This window comes from Pocillopora damicornis, chromosome 7 (genome assembly GCF_964200805.1).
Source record: "Pocillopora damicornis chromosome 7, jaPocDami1.2, whole genome shotgun sequence".
NCBI lineage: Eukaryota > Metazoa > Cnidaria > Anthozoa > Scleractinia > Pocilloporidae > Pocillopora > Pocillopora damicornis.
In genome coordinates, this window is record NC_142676.1 from 17805197 (window position 1) to 17828210 (window position 23014).

Consider the following 23014-nt stretch of genomic DNA (forward strand, 5'->3'; position numbering starts at 1 on the left):
CTACACTGTATAGTTTATAATATTCTGACGATAGACTTCCGGTCGTCTCACGCTTTAAGAACGTGGAAGGTTCATGTTGTCACGTTCTCGTAACATGCCACTCATTTTCACTCATTGCTTACATGCGCGCCCCTCGACTTCGGGTATGTTGAGGCACGATTCGACTTCCAGTGTGACGATTCGTCAATGACCGTTGACGAATCGCAACGCAACGGTTTGGATGTATTAGACATGTACGTTTGTGGTAAGATCTGTCTCGAAAGGGAGCTTTCTTAAATGACAATTTTGACTGAAGCCGGTTGGCGAGAAAGAGAGAGCATTTTTATGATTAAACCTCTTTTCAAATCCTTCGACCAGGTACATGGTGGACTCGTCCTCTAAACAATAGATACAAAGTGAGCCGTTTTCGACTCCAAAGATGTAAATATTTCTTTGTGCAAAAATATGAAAGTGGACTTCTATCATCCTGCTGACTCCTGAGATGTATTTACAAGGCTGGAGAAGAGATAGGTTTTCGAGTCATTTAACTGCAGATGTCTCTTTCGCCCTCAGTACAAATATCAAACTAGTATCTGAGATTACGTAAATTGATGAAACAGCATTCAGGCGATTAAATGAAATGTGATGCTGCCCCTTCCTATAGTTATCAAGTTGTCTACAAACAAACTTAGTGCAACTATGCAATTCAGTCATTTAGGATCATGTTATATCAATTGCATGTGTATGTTACAGATATAAGTTTATATAAAGGTTCGTAAGGCGTATTTGAACATATTCGTATGATAGCTTACGCATACAAGCCATGAATCATTACTAAACTACTACTACAGAGCAATTTTGTTCCTGTTTTCAAAAGGGAGCCAAGATTGCATTAGCTTTGCATTTTTGGTATAGAGAATTCGGGCTAATCTTCTACCTAAGCAATGCATAGCTAAACAATCTCAGATTACAACGGTTTGCTTGTTTCTCTTTGATTTCTTAATAGTTCCTGTGATATCATATTTTGTTCTGATTAGCTGTCTATATTGTTTCGGTTTGACAATACTCGTTGAAAAATCGTTCTATCAACGTCATACAATCAAACATCTTATAGGAAGCGGCTGTAACGAGACTCAAAATCAATTTCTTCGATTTCAAAAAAAAGGTTTCCGAGAAACCAAAGGCCTATGTTGATAAAAATAAAACAAATCAAAAAGCAATCACAACCAATAAAAGACAGAATCCTTAAAGAAAAGGAAAAAAAAAACCTTATCTATTACTCAGAACTCATTCTATTTTTAGCAGATTATTGGAACTTAGAATAAACTATTCATGTTTAACCCCAAACCAGTATTGCGTTGTAGAAGGATCCGAAGAGGAGCAGCGGTGATTCGTATTTATTGCTCCGGAACGATACCGTCCAAAATTATTTTCGTTGTCAACTGCTCCTGGTGACCCATCAAAATCGCATCCGTTTTCCTTGCTTTTGAAACTGTTCACGAACCAAGCACCATTAAGATCCATTCTCGTGTAGGCGGTGCAACCAGAACAGTTAATTCCACGGATGTTAATATACTCAAACAGTATGCAATCTCCACCCCAGTCACCGAATATGTCATGACCTGCCAGAGCTGCGCGTGCGTAGTCCGTATACTGCAGGCCATCTGCAGGTAAGTTGCATGTTACTCTCAGATGTGTGGAGTGATTTGAGAGAGACTGCATATGTGATAAGGAAAGGCGATAAGAGTTCCATTCCGGTTCATTGTTATTGTCATTCACAGGAAAATCCGTACCAAATCCCTTATCCTTATATGTGGCCTTATTGGCGATGGAGAACAAGCATTTCACACAAGCATTTCAACTTACGATTACTCACTTGCTTGAAAATAATTAGCATAAATCTACTAATGGTGAGCTCTGAATGTGTTTTCAAAGACGAATATAAAAAAAGGCCAATTTTATCGATCTTTCACTTTTAAGATGTAAGTGTATTATCTATTGAACATTACATGAAAAGATGAAAGTGCAGGTGAAGAGTGTTTGTTCAGAGACCGCCTAATTCCTTCAATTATTGAAATATGGACACTATGTATCTAAGGTTTAAGGTTGCTTATGACGTCACTCTTGTGCATGTCTGCATTCCTCTATGAAAAAGGATCAGTGTAACTATCTGAAATATTAAACGTTTAGTTCAAGTTCAACTCCTAATTGGACCAAACTTTGAGGCACTTGATGTCATTGTTAGTTCTTAGCCTTGCTCCGATGTTTTCCTACTTTCAGTTGGCTGTCTTTCCTCTTCTGTGAAAGGAAATAAATTCGCAAAAAGTTACTCGTCACATGTAGCTCCAAACCAATGCTGCGTTGTAGAAGCAGGAGAAAACGAGCAGCGGTGATCCGGATTTGAGATATTTTTTTCAAATCTTCCGAAATTTTTTTCCCTGATGACTCCACCTGGTTTTCCATCAAATTCACATCCCACTTTTATGCTAGCGTAACTCCTTATGTGCCAGGACACATCTTCCTGCTGTTTTGTCAGGGCGGTGCAATTAGAACAATAGATTCCTCGGATATTGACATATTCGTACATCTGGCAGGTTTCCCAGGTACCAAAAATGTCATGACCTGCTAGCTTAGCGCGTGCGTAGTCCGTATACTGCAGGCCATCCGTAGAAAAGTTACAAGTTGCTCTCAGATGTGTGGAGTGATTAGTAAGATACTGCATCTGTGATAAGGATAGTCGGAACTCGTTCCAATTAACTTCCCCCTCTTCAATATCAATCTCAAGGTTTTTGCCAAACCCTGCAGAATTGAAGGTATTTCTCTTGGAAAAGGAAAACGATTGTATTAACGTCCATACAAAGCCAGGTTCAGACTGCAAGTCACAGTAAACAGAAAACCGTTCATTGTCTGAATTATAGATGTCGTATTTTCCTGATGTCGAGGCACCGTTCTTAGCTATGTCTTTGCAGCTTTTCGGATGTTTGATCTTCTCACACCGCTGACCAGAGTAGGTGTTAGGACAGGTACAGTTAAACCTGGTGCTGTGAGTGTCGCAAATCTCCAGACATGCCCCTCCATTGAGACAAGGATTGGTGCGGCAGCATCTGTTGATGCAATGATGCTTCTCTGGTGTGTATCTGTCTCCACCCTACAGCAAGATTAAAATAATTTTTTAGCTCACCATGCTCATCGAATTGGGTAGGCATGTACTTTTTAGCAACCATCGACAAATCTCACCGGAATCGGGTCGAATTGATAACAAACAGTGCGAGCAAAGTACGTATGCGTGCAACACATAGCGGGGTGCCAGAATGGAGATGAAATGTCCCTCAAAATTAGATTTGAAATGCAGTAATACAGCAATGGTTAAGTCAGTGATGTCTTTATGAAATTTGTAGTCGCTTCTGTTCTGCCGTTTCCTTCGCATTACAACATGGCCGTTAAGGAAAAAGTTTGCGAGAGAGAGAATGGACCCAATCTTCTCTCAGCCAAATCAGTTTGTTTTTGTTTTGTCTAAACCAATCATATCGCAGACAAAACAGTGTGCACAAAATTGTCTTTGGCCCGGACTGACATATAACTCACCTCTTTTTTAAGGAGTACCAGAAAAATTGATCATGTGGGAATATTTATTTTATTTACGAAAGTTGATAAATAAATGAATAAGGAATTAAATGAACAGTGTATCTCACCTTCACCGTGTAGCTCCTCACCAAATCGTAATAATTACCTCCTTGCATCCATTTCATCGCCGCTGGCTCCATGTCTTTATTAGCAACGTTAAGTTCGCAGTTATTTTCTTTGGAGCAAGGGAAATAGTTCATAGATACACACAGGCAGTCATCTTTGCACTTCAAGTGACACTGGATGGCATTGGGCACTGTTAATCTTTGAAACACGTGGCCCTTAAGAATGTAATTATGGACAACATCTTCATCGATAGCAAACTTGAAGTTTTGACAATTTACCGCTTTCTTTGCCACAGAGGAGAGTGTCAAATTGAATACAAACAGCATGACTTGGAGGTATTGTACGATATCCATAGCAATGGCACTATTAGTATGAAGAAAAAAGAAGATACATGGTTATTACCTTTGACAAGCATGGGGTAATCTGGAACGAAATGAATAGATATTTCGGTCTCTTACTTAAAAGGGACTTCCATTGATAAAACTTCATGATATCAAACATTTGCTCATTTGTGGAAAATGCATGGATGCATTTTACTGATTAACTATGAAATTGTTTCCCTTAAAGCGTTAACCATAATATATATTTTTTAATTGCAACGGAAAGAAAATAATCGTAAGCAAAAAAATTGCCAAATTTTGGTCGTTAGCCGTAAGAGCCATTACCATATTTAGACCTTCTTCTGATTCAGTAAACGTTTTGGAAGACAGAAAAGAGTGTATTCGTCTCGCTGTGAAGTCGATCTTCATTACAGAATCACCTATTTGCGGAATTTCGAAAAGAAGACTAGGCAAACATTCAAGCCCAAACGAAATTGCTCCTCGATGGTTTCTGCAAGGAATACTCCCCAAAAGGAGCCGTAAACGTTCCCTGCAGTTTAACCTAAGCTTATTTTTCCATTTCGAGGCTAGAATGATCGGAACGAGACAAAATTAACTTTTACTCTACGGTTTCGCTAGATAGCTGGTAGTAATCCGAATGACACGATGGACACGCTGTACCGGCATTCCAAGAGAGAAATCAAGGTTGAAGTACCCGCAGCCACCACAATCTTTACTTTCCATGAATCGAGTAAACATTTTAAAAGATAAAAAGATCTTTCAAATGTAAAATTCTTCAGTTTATTTTAACAACTTTCGATTCTAACTCGTCACATTAACTAGTTTTGGTCTCACTTTTTATAACCAACGAAACAGGTATTTGACAAGGGAAAAATTAGCATAAAACGTCACGCAATACCTCGGGTTGATTTTGATGGCCTCAGGGAAATGTTGAGTTTGTCGCTCAAAACCGCTGTGTTCCATAACAGCGTTTAATCATTTATGATGGAAACAAATTTGTAGAAAGGAGGGCCAGTTCATCCTGTTCCGTGTGCAAATCTCGGGAGAAACTGCAAGAATTCCTTCGAAGTACATGCCTGTTGTTTTGTAAATAACACTGTAACGTATTTTAATGTCTGACCAGAGTGCCAAATTTCATTCTTTAATTTTGATCTTCTTCACACTATGCGTAGTTGATGACCTGATGTTTCAACGAAGATTATCGAGAAGGCCCGTTATAATCACATTTATTTACTTTGTAAGTCACGCAAGCGCTCTAGCGTCACGATCGAGCACGTTTACGCAACGTTTTAGGACAACTCGGCATCTAACCTCCATTCAGTTGTTATGAAAACCTAAAATCCTTAGCGTAAAAGATAAAAAACGCAGTTTCAACATTCCAAAGGAGATCTTAGTAAATTTTCAGAATTATGCAAATAATCTTTGACACGAGCGCAATTGAGAAAATTAAACACATGGATTTGCGTTGTTTTAAGATGTTGGTGGATGAAAATTAGAGATATAACGGCGGGTTTGAGGCAATCGGTAACATCATTGGCCGATTTACGCCTGCATTTTGAGAATTCTTTTGAACAAATAGGCGACTTTTTGATACTCAAATTAAGGTCGATATACAAATTAAGGTCGAAGAGAAGGGTCTCCTCTGATCACGCTGGTTTGAAAAATATTTCAGGTGAAGTTTCCATATTTTGTTTGTGTGCCAACTGAATACATCTTGTAACTTCTAGCAAGATGGAATCCCGTGAGCCACATTATTGTAATCGCTGTGCCCTAGACAAAATCTGTGAAATTCACACTTTCGATCGCTGTCTACTTTCGATCGCTGATCTAGCCAAAAATCATTTTTTGGCTTGTGGCGACGCAAAAAAAAAAAAGAGAATTGGAGAACAACTACACTATTTTGGAAACATGTGTCTTAAAAGTTGGACTGACAACATTTATAAAAACTACTTACCAAAAGTAACTCAATGACATTGAATTAGACATTCAATACTGGACTAGTGTTTAGAGCACTGTGATCTTTCGCCATAATGTATATAACATGCGATAAACAAACACAACCTTTTCGAAAATACCAGATGCTTCAGATGTGCGCGAAAACTCTCACATACATGACATGCAACAAAAATACTGAAGCCTTTCTGACCAAATGTTTTCCACCCATTTTGTCGCGAAAAGTTGCGTAAAATATATCGATTTTTGAGATAGGAAGTCATTTGATGTAAGAAAGTTTTCAAGCCGGCATATGTGTCGTGAACGATGTCTGATGAATCACACTTAAACCTAGATGTAAACATGAATTGGTTAGATACTGTTTCTTTCCAAAACAATTTATTGTTGATATGATTTCTTCAGTCTACAACTTCCTATGGAAAATTCATAATAATTATAACTAAGAGTTAGAGTGCACTTCGTGTTTAGGGAGTGACTTGAGTAAATTCAGCTTCAAATCCCTTTCCGCACTTTGCATAGCGTCTCACAGTTTTCCTTGAGAAGAATTATGGGTAAGAAAATGATGCTTGCACCTAGCATTTTCTGTAAAATCACTCTACTAATTTAATAGATAAACCGTGATATTATTTCATCTTAAGATTTATCCCTTTTATAATGCACCTTGAGTGTACTTTATTTGAATTGGTGACCTGAAGCTTTCTACTCCGCCGTTGTTGAAGTCCTGCGAAAATTTCCCTACGTAACTGGTCATTCGGCTGGCATTGGATGCTTAAACGCAAACAGTTATGGTAACGTTTTTATCTAGATTAAAAACAGATTTTATCTTGTTGAGCTGGCTGTCCAAATATAAATTATCTCAACTTACCTCCTCTGTCCGGCCCCCTCTGTCTTTTCCAATTTTGGCTTCGCTCCTCGATACGCAGTGAAGACTTTCACCTTTTTATCACTGAATACAATTAAACTTCATAATTAGAAACGGAAGAGAGCATAAACAAAGAATGGAGGTTGCCATCACCAAAATAAAGATACTTACAGCTGGGTGCCAAAAGTTATTTTCCCACAATTAAAAGGAAAAAAATTTCTGCACAATATTTTCGTACGTTTCCAGAGAGGAGTTGAGTGCGATTCAGTTGAATAGCCTTTTTTTTCTTTTCTTTTAACTCTCCACAAAAGTGTCTTAATAGCTAAAAAACAAGGAGGGTTTCATCTTTCTTACCGTCGTAATGGTAGTGATCACAAACAAAACAAGTAATTTCACAACAAGAAGCGTCAGAGATCAGAGACGAACAAAAGAGATCACCAACACCCTTTTAATCTTTAAATTGTCCTTTGTTCAGAAAAATAGATATTTACAGCTGGGTGTCAAAACTCGTTGTCTCACTATTGAAAGGAATGAAAAAGATCACAGTTTCGTACGTTTCCACAAAGGAATTAATTTTGCTGCTGTTAAATAGCCTTGAAAAGGCAGGTGAAAATTTAACATGAATTATCAATAATGGTCGATCCGGCTCCTGCTTTTTAATTTTGGCTGAACGCTGATAAAGGGGCTCACAGATAAAATTTCTTGACTTTAAAATTTGAATTTAAATTTCTTAACTTTAAGAAGTAATATCGATCTTTATGCTCCTATAAACATCACTCTTCTAACGTTTGGCCTAAAGAAACAAAAGACTGCTATGAATTCTATGATTATCTTGTGCGTGTTTATCAAGGTTTGTCAATTATTAAAGACTAACTATTTATACCTCTCAAAGGACCTCGATCTCATACCCCTCTATTCCGATAACGGCTACAACTCTGGGGGAAGATCTTGCCTTTCTGAAAAACATAACCTATTTTCTTTATGGGTTGATTTAAGAAGGCAAAGTTCACGAGTTTTTTAACCTTCCCCTTGGTTTTAATTTCAAGTTTAATGGAGTTCCGGCTCCCTCCTGGGGCTTTATAATTCTGACCGTTTATTCAAAGTGTAGTTAAGAATAAAAATGTGGCTAAACGAAGATGTTGTTTCTTTCAGTAGACATGTGTACTTTGTCATAAGGTTTTAGAATTGTTACGAAACCTTTTCAAACTAATCGACTTTCAGTAACTTTGAAGGCAAATATCTTTCTCAAAATGAAGAGGAACTTTGTATTCGAAACATTTTATTTGATTAATTTTTATGGCTGAGTCAGGATATGGAAAAACAGTTTGCTTAAATATGAATGAACTGTAAATACGAGCCTGTTTTGAAAGGTTATGCGTCTTTTTGTGCCCATTGTACAACAAACATAGGCTGATATTTGGATCAGAAAATGTAGGGGTACACTTTCAGGTTGTTTAATGGCACGAATATTTTTCATTTTCTTTTTCTTCTGAGTCTTTAAAGGAGAAGGTGTGATTAATTTTTTATTAGCCTTTCCACGGCTTAAAGATTTTGAAATGAAAATTAAGAGAAGTAAAGCAGCACTGAGATCAAACAGCAAGATTTTTGTGTTCGTTTTGAGTATGGGTAAGAATAAATCGGTTCTGAATAACAGAGCGTTTATAGTCTCCTTCAAAGTTTATTTTTAAGCTTATACATCAGTTTTTTTTGGTTTGTTTTTTTGGTTGTTTTTTTGTTTTTAATTTGTTTTTTCGAGCTTGTTCGACAATTCACTGCTTGCCTATAAATCTCTCTTTTCTCTTTTCTTTCATCCGTGAGAAAGCGCGAGTCTCCAACTCGAGTCTGCCTGAGGTAAGAAAAAATTTGAATTGAGAAATGATAAGCGAGAATTTCGTATGCGGCTATGCTACTTGGAATATGAAATTATATTTTCATATCTTTTTTTACGTAACAGTAATTTGTGACATAGATCCTCTAACTTTTCGCGAAATGTCAGCCATAGAATGATTACGCTGTTGCAATGCAGTCACGACACCAAATTGTCACAAGACTTTTATAGACCAGCGACCTTGTTGGAAAACTCCTTACCTGAGTAAAGCGAAACTTTATGCGCTGATTATTATTTTCTCATTATAAATGCATGAATAGGAGAGTTCGAGATCTGTTGTTTATGATAATTATTGTAATTAAAAAAATGTTGTTAGCTCGGATTTAAACGGTCAGACGTTTTTTGAAAAATTTCTCTTAAAACGTCTTAATCTACGTCACGTTTTTCAGTGAACACCGCCCTGTAATTAAGCCTGAGTCACGCAATTTGGCATTTTATAAAGTAATTAGAGCACGTCTTTAAATGAACTATTGTTTTTAGGTGAACGAAATGGAAATAACACTAAAACGCTGTTTGTAGCCAGTTCACAAGCCAATAACGGAATATACATATCTAGCATGAGCTACCTATTTAAGTCACATCTCAGACTTCATTCATTTACTCGTTCTTTCTTCAACTCAATTTTTCGTTGGGCGCACGCAATTTTATGAGCCTTTTATGAAAAAGCGTAGTAAGCTAATAAAACTTTAATATTACTGTAGGGTGGAGACAAATACATTTCTGAAAGGCATCGATGCAACAACAGGTGCTGCCGCACCAAACCTTGTCTCAATGGAGGCGTATGTCGGGAGATTTGGGATACTCAAAGCACCAAGTTTAACTGTACCTGTCCTAACACATACTCTGGTCAGCGGTGTGAGAGAAAAATGCAGAGACATAGCTAACAACGGTGCCTCGACATCGGGAAAGTACGACATGTTCGATTCAAACAATTAACGGTTTTCTGCTCACTGTGACTTGCAGTCAGAACCTGGCTTTGTATCGGCATTGATACAATCGATCTCCTTGGGCAAGAAGGACATTTTTGTGGGCAAAGGGTTTGGTAACAATTTTGCTGTGACTCAAAGTAACGATGAATGGAGTGGACATTGTAACGACTATATATCGAATGGTGTAAATGTCAGCTGAATTAATGAATATGTCAACTCTGAGGAAGTAATTTCTTTAACTGCACCAGCTTGACAATACAGCGATCCCCATAAGTCTTGGCACGACGGGGTTACAATAGCAGAATAAGAGGATGTGAATTTGATGGAAGACCAGGTGAAGTCAACTACCAAAACAATTTCAGAGAGTATGGGGTTATGCGGGGTGCGGAGTGCGATTTTTTTTATATTGTTACGGTATAATCTAACCGACAGAAAAACACTATAATCCTACAAATTCAACTGCTCTATTAAACAAAGAGTGATTTCTCAATAGGGTTCGACTCCTAAAGGATGTACAGTACTTATCGTTGATGAACTTAATTAAGCCCACTGCAGTCTATATCTTAGGTCACCACTGAACCGAGATTTATATTGCTGGATATCAACTGTTACGAAGAGATCGCTATGGAAAAGCTAGTGGAGGAATTGCTATTTATGTTAAGGATGATTAACATTGTGTGCGGTTCATAATATAGTATGATGTTCTAATCTTGAAGCTATCTGGATTGAAGTATGTGCATTCTCTCAGCGACTGCCTGTTGGTTGTGTGTACAGACCTCTTGACCGTTCTGATTTCTTTGACAAATTTCGCAGTGTTATGGGAAAAAAGTGGCTCCCAAAGAAAAATGTTGTGATAGCCGGTGACTTAAACGCTGATCAGCTCTCTCCCAATTGTAATAGTTCTAAGCTAAAACGTATTTGTCAGGCCTTCAACTTCCGAAATTTAATAACCCGCCCCACGAGAATTGCTGAATCCTCAAGTACCCGTCTTGATTTGATTTGACCAATAATTTTCCTAAAATTTTTACATCTGATGTTCTTGGTTATAATATTGCCGATTACAAGTTTGTTTTTGCTGTTTTTATGTTAAAGAAACAAAACGAACGACCTATTTTCGAAAGTGTACAGTTACAATAAGTTAACTGAAAACAAGGTTGATTTTAAGCATGAACTAAAAACGTCTCCTGGTGAGTTTGTTCTGTGTTTAATGACATCACCTGGGCGTGGGAAAGTATGTACAGGGATATCCTTGATGATTATGTCTCTCCACGTGATGTCAAAATTAAGAAGTTCTCCTTGCCTTGGATAAATTCAGAAATATGTAAAGCTATGAACAACAGATACAAACTACTGAGAGCCTGTGATGGTTCCTCTCACACCTGGCACACACCTGGGCTAGGTATAGACATGTAAGAAACGAGGTAACAAAGCTAATGCATAAAGAAGAGGCTTTTTATCGGAAGGAAAGATTTGCCGAGTCCAAAGACTCTAAACCTTTCTGGAAGACTGTATGTGATGCCGCTGGCAAACACTGGCCCTGCAAAATCGGAACCCTAAAAGGGGCAAATGATGAAGAAGTTAACTGAAAACAAGGTTGATTTTAAGCATGAACTAAAAAACGTCCCCTGGTTGGTTTGCTCTGCAAGAGATTTTGAATCGGAAAATTCTTCAACCACGAATTGTGCCCTATATGGTGACATATTAAGTCTGAAAGCTTTTCTTTCGGATTTGGTTACAGTATACACAATTTATCTTTAGATCTATTAACCATCGAAACACGAACAAATACTTATAACTGGAATAAAAAGGTTTTAAATGCTACAGCGGCTATGATTATAACCAACAAAATGGCAGTAGAAATTACATAACACGGAGAGTGATATGATAAGATCCTGTAACTGCATAGTATGTTACCTTCGAAATGTTTACTTCACATTCTGTTAATGTACACCGAACACAATTTCATCATACAAATTATCATCAAAACGCTAATAAATCAAAATAACTGGAATGAAACGATAGTGTTAAAGCTATTGCTCTGATGAGACCTCAGAAATTAAGTATTTTCTGATCTTATGCTAAGGTTTCTTTCCTCATTTTTCACACTCCACGTTTTTCTTACCCCCATTCTTCACACTTCTCGTTTTCCACAATCCGCACTCCAGACTCCGCGTTTTCCATTACAACCAAAGTAGAGAGAAAACAATATGAATCCGACTCAGCTGCACGTTATCAAATTCTTCTACTGCGCAGCACTGGTTTAGGGCTGAGTTTGACGGGTAATATCCATGGATTCGTTTATTAAAGAAAAACATAAAAAGAAGAAGAAGAAGAAAAGACCCATACAGGAAATCAAGGAAAAAAACAAACAATGACTTCATGTAACTTTAATTCAGGTCCATCAATTGCTTGACTCGAATCTTACTTGTCTCTTTCTTCGCTCACTGAACTCTCCCGAAGCTGGCGTCACAACAGTGTCCATGATTGGCACAGCGTCGTTTCCAGAAAATCACTTCATCTTTATTCTTTGGGCCTCCATACTTTTTTTTGATACTATTCGCCATACTGAATTCGATCTTCTGTTACCAAGTGACGTCAGCGGTTTTTTGTCAAATGGTATTTTGGCCGCGCAATTCGAATACCATTTTTGAGGGGAAAATGGAATGACTTTAAGAGCTTGTAAAATCGTCGATTTTATCACTCAATTTATTCAAACTTCGGAACGTGAATTTCAAATGGTGAACTTTATAATTAGCAAAAAAGTTCACTTTATGGTCAGTTGGATTTGCATTTGAAACTGTATCGGCAGTGCGTCCAACAATGTGTAATGTAATGTCGCTGCAAATCCACAAGCTTAAAGTAAAAGTCTGGACTACGACTTTGAAAAAGACGAACACAAATTCGCGATGTTATGATGAACATCAACTGTTCACAACTAATATGATAATATAATAAGATGATGTCTCACATTATGTACAACTATTGCTATGTAGACTAGTGCTCCTCTCCACAAACACCTGCTGCACTATTATACCTACTTTATCTCTTATATTTTGGACATTTCAGAAATGTTTTAAGATCAAATGCAATGTTATAAAGTAAGCGGTGATCCTAACGAAGCACTTGAGTACCTTAGTCCTCGTGAAGGAAAGGCTGCTGAGGGCTTCTCAACTTTATGTATCAAGTCCCTAACAATAAAATCAAGTGAAGCTGTACATTTTTATCACTTAGGAGGGATTCTTAGCATCCCCTTGCCACTTAATAAATACCATTTCTCGAGAGATTTCTCCTCACTGCACGGACTATTTAAGGCGAAACCAATAAACCTAAACTTAAAGCTTGGTTTTACTTACAATTAAACTAACGAAGCCGAAGCTAATTTCCAATCATCAGTAAAGAGAAAACGGTTGATTGACCAAGTTAAGAAAATGTCGCCCTAAGGCGAGAAAACATGTCATAATTAGATTAAAGAAATTACTCTCAACAAACCGCTATGCTCCGCGTACGCTATTAATTTAATATCTATGAGTCTAAACACGAGCATTTCAACTAACAAGTAGTCGCTTGCTCGAAAAAAATTTGCATAAATATACTAACGGTTTGCTCGAAAAAAATTTGCATAAATATACTAACGGTGAGCTCTAAATGCGTTTTCAACGACGAACATTAAGGAAAGGCCAATTTAATCGACCTATAACTTTTAAGATGTAAGTGTGCCATCTACAGAACATCACATGAAAAGATGAAAGTGCAGATAAAAGTGTTTATAGACAGACTGCCTACTTCAGTACTTACTTCAACTATTAAAGTATGGACGCTGTCCATTTAAGGTTGCTTATGATGTTGCTCTTGTGCATGTCTACATTACTCTGTGATAAAGAGTCAATGCAACTACCTGAAATATTAAACGTTTAGTTCAAGTTCAACTCCTAAGGTGGACCACAATTGAAGGCACATGATGTCAATGTTAGTTCTTAGTCATGCTCCGATGTTTTCTTGTTTTTAGTTAGCCGAGTTTCCTTTTCTGTGAAAGAAAACGAATTCGTCAGAGGTTACTCGTCATATTTAGCTCCAAACCAATGCTGCGTTTTAGAATCAGAAGAAAACGAGCAGCGGTGATCCTTATTTATATTGTGGTCGCTAAATTTTCCGAAATTGTTTTCCTTACCGAATCTGCCTGGTTTTCCATCAAAATCACATTCGGCCTTTATGCTACCGTAACTCCTTACGTGCCAGGACACATCTTCTCCCTGTCTTGCCAGATAGGCTTGAGTCGATTGTGCCAGCATAATTTTTAGCATAATTTGGCAAAACGAGCATAATTTTTAACTTTTTTCAAAGAAAAGTACTGCTGGCATAATTTACATTTTTACTTCCACGATGTGAACAATTTTCGTAATTTTTGTATTGAATATACTTCTCTTTACCGAATTATGTTTCTAGAATGTTGTTGCTAATAATGAATTGCGCTTACAGTGGATTCATTGCGGTCGTCGTAACGTTTCCTGGTTTTAGGCCCTACTCATACGACTCGCTAGCGAGTTGACTGAGATCCACTAGATGGCGTCCACCTGGTCGAACACTTTTAGTTCTTCAGGCAATGTCTCATTAATTAACTCCTCTTTCAACGATTCGCAAGACCATGCTCCAGAAGATCATGTTCGGGCTTGTGTTATGCTTCAGTACAATAAACGCTGATAAGCGTATTTCTCTGCATCCTTACTTTGCCTTAAGAAGCTCCATTGATTGAAAAATGATGAGCAGCATGTTTATCGATTCTGAGGAACAAATGCAGGGGAAACGTGCAACGACACAATGTTTGATAATTGGTTTATTAGAATAATGGGCTGCAGTCACCAGATAAGTAATCAGTTGTTTGATTTGTGTTTACCCCGGTGCTCTGCCTTTATTTTGCTTAAAAATCAAGTAGCATAATTCTGATGCCAGGAGCATAATTTAGAGAAACGAGCATAACTCGGGCATAAATTTCATAAATTTTGAGCAGTGCTAGGAGCATAATATGCCAGTTTTACGAGCACAATCGACTCAAGGGCCGTGCAATTTGAACAATAGGTTCCTCGGATATTAACATATTCGTGCATCTGACAGGTGACCCAGGTACCAAAAATATCATGACCTGCCAGTTTAGCGCGTGCGTAGTCCATTTACTGCAGACCATCCGTAGAAAAGTTACAAGTTGCTTTCAGATGTGTGGAATAAATAAAAAGAGACTGCATTTTTGATAACGATAGTAGGAATTCGTTCCAATTTATCCGATATCTATCTCAAAGTTTCCGCCAAACCCAGCATTCTTGAAATAATTTTTCTTAGCCAAGGAAAACGATTGTATAACGGTCCATACAAAGCCAGGTTCAGACTACAAGTCGCAGTAAACAGAAAACCGTTCATTGTTTGAATTAAAGATGTCCTGATGTCGAGGCACGTTCTTAGCTATGTCTTTGCAGCTTCCCGGATGTTTCATCTTCTCGCACCGCTGACCAGAGTATGTGTAAGTTCCGTCGGCGGAAAGTGCTCAGAGAGGAATTTATTTCAAATTGCAAAGTCTACTCGACGGAAAGTTCAAAGCTGAAAAAGCTGAAAAGAAAGTTAAGGAAAAGTAACTTTGCTCATATGTATTATTTTGATAAATAACGACTGATTTTTGTTCATTTTTTTGATAAATGGTGTTGATTATATTTATATAGGTGTTTATTAATTTTTACTGAAGATATTAAATTGGGAACTGCAAATATAAACAACAAAAGTTGTGATCCAAAACGCGCCTCAGCTTTACTGAGTTCAGTATCTTGTGTGATTTTTCTCAATTTGTTTAAATTTTAGCACAGTCTCATACATTGATGTATGAATTATCTGACTCAAGTTCTTTTCAGGATTTTGCTATTCTATTTATCTTTAGGTAGAAAATCTGGGACTGTGGATTAATTTAACTATCCGGAAAATCTTTCATAGGTTGAAAGAATCCAGAATGATATGGAGTTAGTGAAAAAAGAGTAATCGAGACTGACATTGTAAGAAAAAGAAAACTTCTGAAAAGACGCAGGTTTCCAACCTCTATATCAGAAGCCAGTTCCGAAGAAAATGCAGTTCCTGTTGCAAAAAGAACTTGCCAAAGACGTACAAGGGAGACTATCGATGCCTGTAATGAAATCCATGGTGGTACAAGGGAGAATAAAAGTCCAATACTGGATGCTTTGTGGTTGACTTTAGTTAAGGAAGCCACACCGTTTCAGTTGGGAAAGTACTTTTCCTTATCTAAGAAAGTAATGAAGAAAGTTTTACCTAACATAGTGAGGGAAAGTATTCCAACTTTTGAAAACAGCTTTGACAATAAACTTAGAAGCCTAAGAGTATTGTACAGCAAGGGGTTGTTGAGTAAGGAGAAATATAAAAGTATTAGGCTCAATCTTTCCATGAATACTCGCAAAAGTGGCAAGAAACTGGAAAGCTTTAAGTTCATGTCAAGTGTTTGCTTGCCGAAGATCTTGCCCTATGAGAAATTGATAACTTTTGTCAAAAGCATTGATGTTGGAAATGTTAATGATTTCAAAGATTTTTGCTATGATTTAGATGCAGATGAAGTTGTGGAAGAGTCATATAGAGAGCTACAACCATTTCTGTTGCAGCTTACTGATATGTATATTTGCCTAGATAAGACTAGTCCATCCCTGTCTCATTTTGGATCTGAACTGTATCACTAAAGAGTAGCTCTAGGTGCTGATGGGGCCCCCTTCGGCAAAGATGATGAGGCCACTTCTTGGCTTGTATCATTCCTCAATGTAGGTCAGCAAATTGCAAGTGAAACTGACAACTTTATTCTTGCAGGAGCAAATTGTAGTGAATCTCACCTCTCAATGCAGTGCTATGCATGAAAGCTTGTTTCCGATGTGGGTGCCAGTTAGCGAAACTTCAGCTAAGTTTACTTTCGAGTTAATTCCCTCTGACATGAAGTGGGCCTCCACATTTAGTGGAGAACTAGCAAACTCAGCGTTTTACTTTTCTCCATTTGGCAATGTTAACAATGACAACAAGTCCATAGTTAATGCTAGTTTGGGTCAATCTGAACAATGCCTATGGAAGCTATGGGTGTACGAAGAAAGGCTTCAGGTAGCAACAAAGGTTGAAGCAAAAAGGAAAGAGTTGGGTCAAACAAGACTTGCCGAGTCTACAGAAAGAACTAAGTTGTTGGATTATATAAGAAGTCTAAATTCCCGTCAAGAAACTACTCCCCTTTTGGGTCCCCAGGTTGACAAGATTTTTGCTGAGCCTCTGCATAATTCAAACAATGCATGTCAGCAATTACATGAACTTATGCTTGTCCATGCCAATGACAAAAGCAAGCTCGCACTCAATTGTACTAATCCAGTTAGAGATGTACCGGGATGTGCTTTAGCCTCCCATCTTACCACTTTGAAAGAAATTGGGGCTAGTAGATTGTACAAGATTCACATGGAAAGAGACGAAAAAGTTCTGCCACAATTTTATGTCTATCCTAAAGGCAATTTCGCGTGAGGACGACAGTCCTCAGCAACAGCTCCAAATTTACACATTTACATTTACTGGCCCTCAGCTAAGAGACACTATCAGCCGGTTTAGTCGTGTCACAATAACTGAGGGTGCCTTGCAGGAAATCAAAGACTCTTGCAAGTGGTATTTCAATGCCTGCTCTCTTCTGTTAGACTCCGTAACACCGACAGTTGGGACGATCGGTCATGCCATCCCTTATCACACAGACTTCCTGTATAGGAAACTTGGCTTAGGGTTAGGAATTAATACTATGCAAGGGAGGGAGGCTAAACACGTGCGCATCAGCCAGTATGCAAAGCATGCAACCTTGTAAACAAGGTGGAACCTTGTTTTTAGACATGATTTCATTACGACTGTTTGGTTAAGGCAATATGACCCTGCAAGTTTTCACTACCACAAGAGCACAGATGTGTATATTCCTAAAAAGATTGCGCAACCAAATGTTTGCTACTGTGCTTAGACAAGGAATGCGCTGCTGAAAAATACTTTTTGTTCATCTGAGATTTACACGAGTGTAGAAAGGAGTGCTGAAACAGGGGCTTTAGACCCATATATTTGCAATCTTCTTAGTGTTACAAGCTGAACATAAAGGTACAATGACTAACCCAACTACAGTTTGGGACATTTACAGTCGAACACCTAACCAAGGCCACCCACCAAAAGTCTTTACAAATTTAATGACCATAAAATAAAAAGATGGTCAAATTGAGTGCAATTATCTCGAATAAATAGTTTGGATAAATTCTTTGTAGAGTTTGAAAAGTGCACTTCTTTTATTTATTTATTTATTTATTTAGTTATTTTTTCATTTGCTATAATTTTTTCACAAAATTGTGACAGGATGACCTTGGTTGGAGTAGCTGCTCTGTTAACAGTTTTGTTGTCGCTAAGTGGAGCTATATTGCTGTTAACTTGCTCAAATATTTTGGGGTTTATTCAAAGTGCTTTGGGTGCGTATTTGCCTCCAGCAACCCATTTTAAAAGCTCTTGAGTTAAAAAATAATACCTGGATGCTATTTTAGCACTTGAAATTGACAAGCTTTAGGAAATGTCTCAAAAACAAATACATGTTCTATATAAGGGGAAAGGGTCATAAACCATTGATGTCACATATCCCTGTTGGATATTTGGGGAAAGCCCCTCCCTCCTAACTCCTAGTAACAATATTCTATCTGATTCATTCATCTTGAAATTTTACATAATGAAACTTATCAAACAGCTGATTATGCTTATGTGCTGTACTTAACATGGTTTCAAAAAGATTTATTTGAATAAAATAATTTTAAGTGTGTATTCATGTGCTGTATTTTACATGGTCTTTAAGAGTTATTTGAATAAAACAATTTCAACCATGTGTTCATGAACTGTACTTTACATGGTTTGAGTTAATTAATTAGTTAATTAAACTGAACAAAATGATTGATGACAAGTGAATACCTAAATAAACAGCCAACAGTTTCTTGCATTTAGCTGACATAATTATGAAAATTATGCCAATTATTTCTAGCACTGTTTTCTGCTGATCTCAGCAAACGGTACTGTTACTCTTTATGCCAGGGAGTGCTGAGGAACTCCCAGTCTATTGTAATGTCCATACCTGAGGCTGATTTTCATAATTTCAGAGTTTTTTGAATATGTAAACTTAGCTGGATAGTCACCAGTGACAATCACCTGGCTAAAGGAACCATCTTTTTCCTTTTTGAGGAAGACATCGCTCTCATGGATTGTTCCTTTTCGATATTTATTTGCCAGTGAGAGAAAGAGACCCTTCATCTTTCCCATATCCGTGATGTGTATCTCATGGACAGCACGTGTGTTCCTGACAACCACACCACCAGCAACAGGAGCTAAAGCGACAACCTTGAAACAATCAAACACCTCCAATGGTAAATTCCATGAGAAATTGACAGTCCATGGCCGGGAAGCACGCGTTTTTCGCTTCATTTTTCTCAGCATTCTGATGTGCCAAAAAGCAACAATCCTTGCCAATATTCTTGCGGGCTGAGCTAAATGAAATTTGAAAGCCCTTTCACTGTCGAACGTGTGTTTCTTGATAACTGCTCTACTCAACACTAAAAGCTCGCCCCCAATTTCTGTTGCTAAAGCTTTGTCTTCACTAGAATTCCTGTAATCATTCACAGTTTCGTGGAGTTTTACTAAAAGGGCCGCCATATTGAAAGCACCATTTGTATAGAGATCGCTGACCAGTTTCTTACGAGCTCACTGTTATCGAAATGGCGCGATTTGGCAAGCTGCCAGCCCGGCATGATCATTATTTAGAACAGGAACCGAATGATATGTATTATCGAAAACTGCATGCCATCCATTTACAGTTTAAAAGCGTCAACTAGAGAAAGCGGAGATTAGGGTTAGACTTCACCATTGAGGAGTCTACTAGAAAAAAACTGGAAATAATTATAATAACATTGAAATAGAATACAACCCGAAGCAACTTTCTTTCTCCAGGTATTATTGTTGATGTCAAGTCGTTGTTTTTTTTAATATAGTCATTCACCCCAAACGGAGACACACAGTCAGGCCTAAAATGATCATCCGTGCGGTTTTTTTTTGCCAAGCAGATAATAACCAGTACTCACCCGTTTGAATAAACCTCACGGAAAAGAATCTATAAATGTCAAAAAATTCAAAATGAACACGGATACTATAAGTCAAAAACCGTAATTTTGCACGGAAATTAGCGTAATTGATTCATTTTGCAATGAAAAACCTTCACATATGTTACATGGTTAAATTTTTCCTTTTCGTATCTTCTCTCTAGCTTGTAAAGTAAGTATACTTGATTTAGAAGCCAGAAATAATCGTAAATCATTGAAATTAGATCAATTTTGTACCTGTGCGGGTTGTAAAGCGCTTCATAAACAGAACACGATAGAGGTTATGTCATCATGTTTTAGCTTTAAGGGGACCTTCTAATTGGTAATTAGAAAAGTTGAAAAATTGTGGCGAAAACAATGGTTGTTTCTCCAATAAAAATTGTTATTATTCCTTTACTTTCATAATATTCACAAGCAAACCTGTATACTAATGTTACACAAAACTGGAATTTCAAGCTAGGCTTGATAGTAATTAGCAAAGAAGAAGGAGAAATTCAAAGTTTTTGTTGTAAGATCTGTCTCGAAAGGGGCATTCCTAAATGAAAATTTTGACTGAAGCCAGTTGGCGAGAAAGCGAAGGCATTTTTGCTATTAAACCACTTTTTTTTAAATCATCGACCAGATACATAGTGGACTCATTCTCTTGACAATAGATACAAAGTGAGTCGTCTTCGACTCCAAAGATGTAAAGTTTCTTTAGTGTAAAAAGTTGAAAGTGGACTTCTGTCATCCTTCTGACTCCTGAAATGTATTTAAAGGCTGGAGAAGAGATCGGTTTTCGAGTCATGTAACTGCGAATGTCTCTTTCGCTCTCAATACAATAATCAAACTGACATCTGAGAGTATGTAAGTTGACGAAACAGCATTCAGGCGATTAAATGAAATGTTATGCTGCCCCTTTCTATAGCTATCAAGTCCTATACAAACAAACTTAATGCAACCATGCAATTCAGTCTTCGTCTTAAGCTATGCAACTTAGTTGCATAGCAACTAAGACCCCAGTTGGTCTTTACCCTTGGTTGTTCTAACTCCTGAGGATAACATATTTCAATTTTTTTAGGCTTTTTAATTTAATTTAGAACCATGTTATATGAATTGCATGTGTTACAAATATAAGTTTATGTAAAGGTTCGCAAGGCGTATTTTAACATATTCGTATGATAGCTTATACATACAAGCCATGAATTATTATTTAACTACCACTACAACGCAGTTTTGTTCTTCTTTTCCAAAGGGAGCCAGGATTTCATTAGCTTTGCACTTTTGGTACAGGAAACTCGGGCTAATCTCCTACCTAAGCAGTGCAAAGCTAAAAACAATCACAGATTCTAACGTAATTTAGTGTTAATAACTGAGTTGAAAACGTAAATTTGCCACCGTAACGAGTGAAAAGGCTGACGTTTCGAGCGCTAGCCCTTCTTCCGAGCAATTTGCAATACTCTCCCACAGACGCAACACCGCAGTTTTTGTGTGGGATTTCCCACACTTTGTCAAGGCCCGCGAAATTTATAGTTGTTTTTTCACAGTGGATTGCACAGCGGCCATTTCTGTTCTCAGTTGTTGAGTTTTGGCGAACTTATACGGAATTTCATGGGGATTTTTGTATTCAAGGTGAGGATAACTTATTTTCTATTTTGACGGGTTCTTTGCGTGCTTTAACTTTTCAATTTTGTTGTGAGAGCTTCACGGTTAAGCTCTCGCGAAAGGCGATTACGTTTGTGTACCTGGTTTGTGTTCTTTCTTTTATAATCTGAGGCGTTTGTTTCGTTATTTTTTCAGGTGTTTATAACATAAGATTTTTTCACGCAAGCCAACATGCTGAAACGCGGCTTGCGCTCAGTGCAGGCTGCACAGGAGCTTTTACGCTTTCACAAGCCAACATTTATCGGCTTGGACCTTCGGTGCGGGTTGTGTCGGATTGAAAGGAGTCACTGTACTCTCGCAAGCCAACATTTGTCGACTTGAATATATTTGTGCGGGTTGCACTTCAAAGAGTCTCGCGAGTGTCTCAAAGTGTCACAAACTGAAAGAAACTATTGTTTGCCTTCAACTGTCAAGAGTGTTATTTATGTTAATAAACTGAGTTTCTAGTTAGTTGGATTGTTGTTGTTGTTGCTCGCTCAAGAACACAAGTAAATATGGGGATCTCCATTGAACAATTCCGTTCAAGGATCAGATCTCATGACAATTTCGTGAAAATAAAGGATGTCTCATCGCGTTTAAAGGATCGGTTTTGGAATATAATGCTAATGACGTTTTATTTTAATGTGTTTTATTTGCTGACACTGAAACAAGTTGTTATACCATACAAAATCAAGTGATGTTTTGGTTTACACAAATGATGTGCTACAATGTTTGTATTCCATTGCTTGTAAGACAAGCAAATGACGTGGAGGAAACTCCTGGCCCTACGATATTTGATATCATTGACCCAATGATAATAGTGTCTGAGACTGTAGTTAAGGAAATGAAGCACTCTTTGGTGAAAATGCTGGTAAGCAATGTGTAGCAATATCACTCACTGCTATTATTTGTCATCAAGTAGAATATATCAGTGAATGGACTTCTTCCACTTTGAATAATATTTTGACCATTGGAAATAATCTATATGTTTCTATAAGCAAAGATTTTTATGGCATGCCCCATTCATTTGGGAAATGTACTTTGCTGAGCATTAAAGGCCTTAAAAACCGTGTATCACATTTGCAAATGTCTTGCTCAGAAGTACGGGTTGTTTCTTTTGAAATCAGAGGTGTTTAATCAGTGATTGTCGACTTGATTTGAAAAGTGGTTGAAATGGCAAAGAGTCATCGGGCAAAATATCGCGCATAATCACTCCAGGTTGACAATAACCATTTTGCCTTGCACTGCTTTTACCGTGATTGCAGCATTCCTACGTGCGTCAAGTGCTCGTAACTTATGGGAAACACGCGTGTTACACCAAAAAACCCGTGTATAGCAGAAAGAGGCGATTACTCGCAATTTCTCCTAGTTTTGAATTTCCCTTTTGTTTTTCAGAACACGCATATACCTGTATTTTTTTTCATACGGATGCGATAGAAATTAATTCGAAAAGCATTCCTTGAAATAAGAAGTCGTCGTGTAAGTAAGCTTTGAAAACGGGGGATTTTCTCGAATACATAGATATTATTCCATGGAAGTGCGTAAGAACGATTTTTATTGACGGGTTGCGATACACCACGAAAAATGAA

The 23014-nt window shown here is 37.6% G+C and overlaps 1 protein-coding gene and 1 pseudogene across 2 annotated transcripts; one reads left to right on the forward strand and one right to left on the reverse strand.

Moving 5' to 3' along the window:
• Positions 1–699: 699 nt before the first annotated feature.
• LOC149042946 (uncharacterized) lies at positions 700–4025 on the reverse strand. Its single transcript, XM_089213219.1, has 3 exons — positions 3672–4025; positions 2783–3127; positions 700–1785 (listed from the first exon to the last, which is right to left on the reverse strand). Exons 1-3 carry the CDS (start codon positions 4020–4022, stop codon positions 1306–1308), a joined length of 1176 nt encoding a protein of 391 aa, XP_089069345.1. The 5' UTR covers positions 4023–4025; the 3' UTR covers positions 700–1305.
• An 11717-nt stretch (positions 4026–15742) lies between these two features.
• LOC149042947 (uncharacterized) lies at positions 15743–18478 on the forward strand (annotated as a pseudogene). The gene has a single exon (XR_016188684.1). The product of XR_016188684.1 is annotated as an uncharacterized LOC149042947 (transcript).
• Positions 18479–23014: the final 4536 nt, after the last annotated feature.

What these genes read in the sequence shown, in the direction of transcription:
- LOC149042946 (XM_089213219.1), bottom strand. Translation starts at nt 4,022, where the DNA reads ATGGATATCGTACAATACCTCCAAGTCATGCTGTTTGTATTCAATTTG. An exon ending in TGAGGAGCTACACGGTGAAG is followed by an intron (nt 3,128 to 3,671) that starts GTGAGATACACT and finishes ATCTTGCTGTAG; the next exon opens with GGTGGAGACAGATACACACC. An exon ending in AGAGAAATACCTTCAATTCT is followed by an intron (nt 1,786 to 2,782) that starts GCAGGGTTTGGC and finishes GCCACATATAAG; the next exon opens with GATAAGGGATTTGGTACGGA.